This window comes from Bison bison, unplaced genomic scaffold (assembly GCF_000754665.1).
Source record: "Bison bison bison isolate TAMUID 2011002044 unplaced genomic scaffold, Bison_UMD1.0 scf7180017864516, whole genome shotgun sequence".
Taxonomy (NCBI): Eukaryota; Metazoa; Chordata; class Mammalia; order Artiodactyla; family Bovidae; genus Bison; species Bison bison.
Genome location: NW_011495069.1, coordinates 1,680,216 through 1,683,921, shown reverse-complemented (window position 1 = coordinate 1,683,921; position 3,706 = coordinate 1,680,216). Strand labels below are relative to the sequence as shown.

Sequence of the window (3,706 nt, the reverse complement as noted above, 5' to 3'; positions counted from 1 at the left end):
CCCGCGCTCAACAGGAGCAGTGCCAACTGCAACCAGGAGTGCGACACCTGTCTGAACACCACCGAGTCCTTCAACAGCATCCTCACGCTCTCCGGCGAGCGCGTGGTCTACAGCGTGTACTCCTCCGTCTACGCCGTGGCGCACGCGCTGCACAGTCTCCTGGGCTGCAACCAGAGCGGCTGCCGCAGGGAGGTGGTCTACCCTTGGCAGGTGAGGTCCGGCCGCTGGGTACCAGGGGCCTCAGGGAGCAGGCGCAGAGTCCCTGGTTGTCATGGAGACCACCGAGCGCTCAGCTCCGGCCTCACCTTCTGGTGAGGTTCTGGGCAAGTCAGCGGAAGAGACCAGGGCGCACGCCCTGCATCCAGGCACGTAGGAGTCCTTCGTGGTGACAAAACAGAATACCTTTGTTAAAAATTAATCATCCCCATCCACGAGAATCTGTCCTGGGACCAAGATTTGGGTGACATTCTCTAGCAGGAATCTCGGCAGGCAGCGGGAGCCCCAGTTCCCCACACAGCCTCGCCAGGGTGAAGGCGCTGAGGCTGGGCTTGTAGCGTCCCATCAGCTCTCAGGTTTATTGATCTTCTTGTTCCAGTTCTACCTCGCCTTGATTCAGACCTGGAATTGAAAGCTGTGCGCTCCTGGTTTACGCATGTGCATAGGCGCATTCTGCCATGCGCCTTCGGAAAGCAGAGAAGGGTTCACTGAGGACCTAGCCGGGCAGAGGAGATGCAGACCAGAGATGTACACTTTCCGCCCACTGTCAGACATCTCTGCTTAAACAGTTCACTGGCTTTCTCACAGTTTGGAAACTCTGCCCACTCTGTTGCTCAGCCACCTCCCACCCCCATCTTTATCCTCTCCTAACGAGAGTTAGCTCCAAAGTGTGGGGTGGCAGGCAGGACCCGGGGGGCAGGGAAGATCCAGGCAGGTGGAAGAGGCAATGGACTCTAAACCCCAGGTATTGGGTCACAGAGGGATGACCAAAATGACTTGCAGGGAAAAGGAATCATATTGGTGTCTCCTAGGAGGTGAGTGCTGACTATTTTCCAGGCACTGTTCTGAGCCTCTAGTGGAGATTCACTCACTGATTGCTTCAGAGCCCAGAAGATCAGGCTTTTTTGACTCCCGCTTTGCCGAAGAGGAATCGGGTTTATAGAGGTTAAGTGACAGGTCCAGGGCCTCACAGCAGGAGGTAGATGGGCTGCGAAAACCCCGGCGTATCTGGCTCTAAGTCAGATCTCTCAGCCATTGCCTCCAGACCGCCACGTTTTTGCAGTTTTATCAGCCCCGTTTTATAGACATGGAAATCAAGGCCCATGGGCTGGTAGAGTTTTTCCGGGGTCTGGCCTGACCTCTGATGCCAGCTCCACTTCCCTTCCCTCGGGCCCCTCTAGCTGCTTCTGGAGATCAGGAAGGTCAACTTCACCCTCCTGGGCCACCAAATCTTCTTCAACGAGAAAGGGGACCTGTCCCTGCACCTGGAGATCATCCAGTGGCAATGGGACCTGAGCCAGAACCCTTTTCGGAGCGTCGCCTCCTACCAGCCATCCAAGCGGCAGCTGAAGCACATCCATGACATCTCCTGGAACACCCCCAACAACACGGTCAGCCTCAGGGGGCCTGGGGCGGGGCCCCAGGGCTGGAGCTGGGGTGGAGGGTCCTGGTGCCTGGGGGCGGGCCTGGGGCGGGCCCCAGGGCTGGAGCTGGGGTGGGAGGGCCCTTTGACCCGGGTTCATTATTGATAAGTGGGGGCGTCTCTATGAGTGGGTGTATCGTCTGGGGTCCTGGCCTTCTTCCCTGACGGAGAACTGCCCACGTTCAGGGCTTTCTGGCTCCTCAGGGCCAAGGGGCTCAGGACATGCGTGGATTGAAGACTTCAACTCTCATGCTAATCCCGGAAAATAGATGCTGTTGTTGCTTAATCGCTCAGTCATGCCCGACTCTTCGTGACCCCATGGACTGCAGCACACCAGGCCTCCCTGTCCATCACCAACTCCCTGAGTTTACTCAAACTCACGTCAGTTGCGTCAGTGATGCCATCCAAACATCTCATCTTCTGTCGCCCCCTTCTCCTGCCTTCAATCTTTCCCAGCATCAGGGTCTTTTCCAATGAGTCAACTCTTCGCATGAGGTGGCCAAAGTACTGGAGTTTCAGCTTCAGCATCAGTCCTTCCAGTGAATACTCAGGATTGATATCATTTAGGATTAACTGGTTTGATCTCCTTGCAGTCCAAGGGACTCTCAAGAGTCTTCTCCGACACCACAGTTCAAAAGCATCAGTTCTTCGGCACTCAGCTTTCTTTATAGTCCAACTCTCACATCCACGACTACTGGAAAAACCATTGCTTTGACTAGATGGACCTTAGCTGGCAAAGTAATGTCTCTGCTTTTTAATATACTGTCTAGGTTGGTCATAAATTTCCTTCCAATGAGTAAGCGTCTTTTAATTTCATGGCTGCAATCACTATCTGCAGTGATTTTGGAGCCCCCCAAAATAAAGTCAGCCACTGTTTCCCCATCTATTTGCCATGAGGTGATGGGACCAGATGCCATGACCTTAGGTTTCTGAATGTTGAGCTTTAAGCCAACTTTTTCACTCTCCTCTTTCACTTTCATCAAGAGATGCTTTAGTTCTTCTTCACTTTCTGCCATAAGAGTGATGTCATCTGCATATGAGGTTATTGATATTTCTCATGGCAATCTTGATTCCAGCTTGTGCTTCTTCCAGCCCCAGCGTTTCTCATGATGTACTCTGCATATAAGTTAAATAAGCAGGGTGACAATATACAGCCTTGACGTACTCCTTTTCCTATTTGGAACCAGTCTGTTGTTCCATGTCCAGTTCTAACTGTTGCTTCCAGACCTGCATACAGATTTCTCAAGAGGCAGGTCAGGTGCTCTGGTATTCCCATCTGTTGAAGAATTTTCCACAGTTTATTGTGATCCACACAGTCAAAGGGTTAGTGCATAGTCAACAAAGTAGAAATAGATGTTTTTCTGGAACTTTCTTGCTTTTTCGATGATCCAGTGGATGTTGGCAATTTGATCTCTGGTTCCTCTGCCTTTTCTAAATCTGGCTTGAACATCTGGAAGTTCACGGTTCACGTAAGCCTAGCTTGGAGAATTTTGAGCATTACTTTGCTAGCATGTTAGATGAGTGCAATTGTGCGGTAGTTTCCGCATTCTTTGGCATTGCCTTTCTTTGGGATTGGAATGAAAACGGACCTTTTCCAGTCCTGTGGCTACTGCTGAGTTTTCCAAATTTGCTGACATATTGAGTGCAGTACTTTCACAGCATCATCGTTTAGGATTTGAAATAGCTCAGTTGGAATTCAATCACCTCCACTAGCTTTGTTTGTAGTGATGCTTTCTAAGGCCCACTTGACTTCACATTCCCGGATGTCTGGCTCTAGGTCAGTGATCACACCATCATGATTATCTGGATCATGATCTTTTCTGTATAGTTCTTCTGTGTATTCTTGCCACCTCTTCTTAATATCTTCTGCTTCTGTTAGGTCCATATAATTTCTGTCTTTTATTCTGCCCATCTTTGCATGAAATGTTCCCTTGGTATCTCTAATTTTCTTGAAGAGATATCCAGTCTTTCCTATTCTATTATTTTCCTCTATTTCTTTGCACTGAAAACTGAGGAAGGCTTTCTTATCTCTTCTTGCTATTCTTTGGAACTCTGCATTCAGATGCT

General features: G+C 50.3%; 1 protein-coding gene across 1 annotated transcript in view; it reads left to right on the top strand.

Annotated features, from left to right (window-relative positions):
* The window catches only part of LOC104981218 (taste receptor type 1 member 2), a 12,427-nt gene that overhangs the window by 4,247 nt on the left and 4,474 nt on the right, over positions 1 to 3,706 (top strand). Inside the window, exons 4-5 of the mRNA XM_010830222.1 lie at positions 1 to 210; positions 1,398 to 1,607. Of these exons, the coding sequence (XP_010828524.1) occupies positions 1 to 210; positions 1,398 to 1,607 (420 nt within the window). The remainder of the gene's footprint in view (positions 211 to 1,397; positions 1,608 to 3,706) is intronic.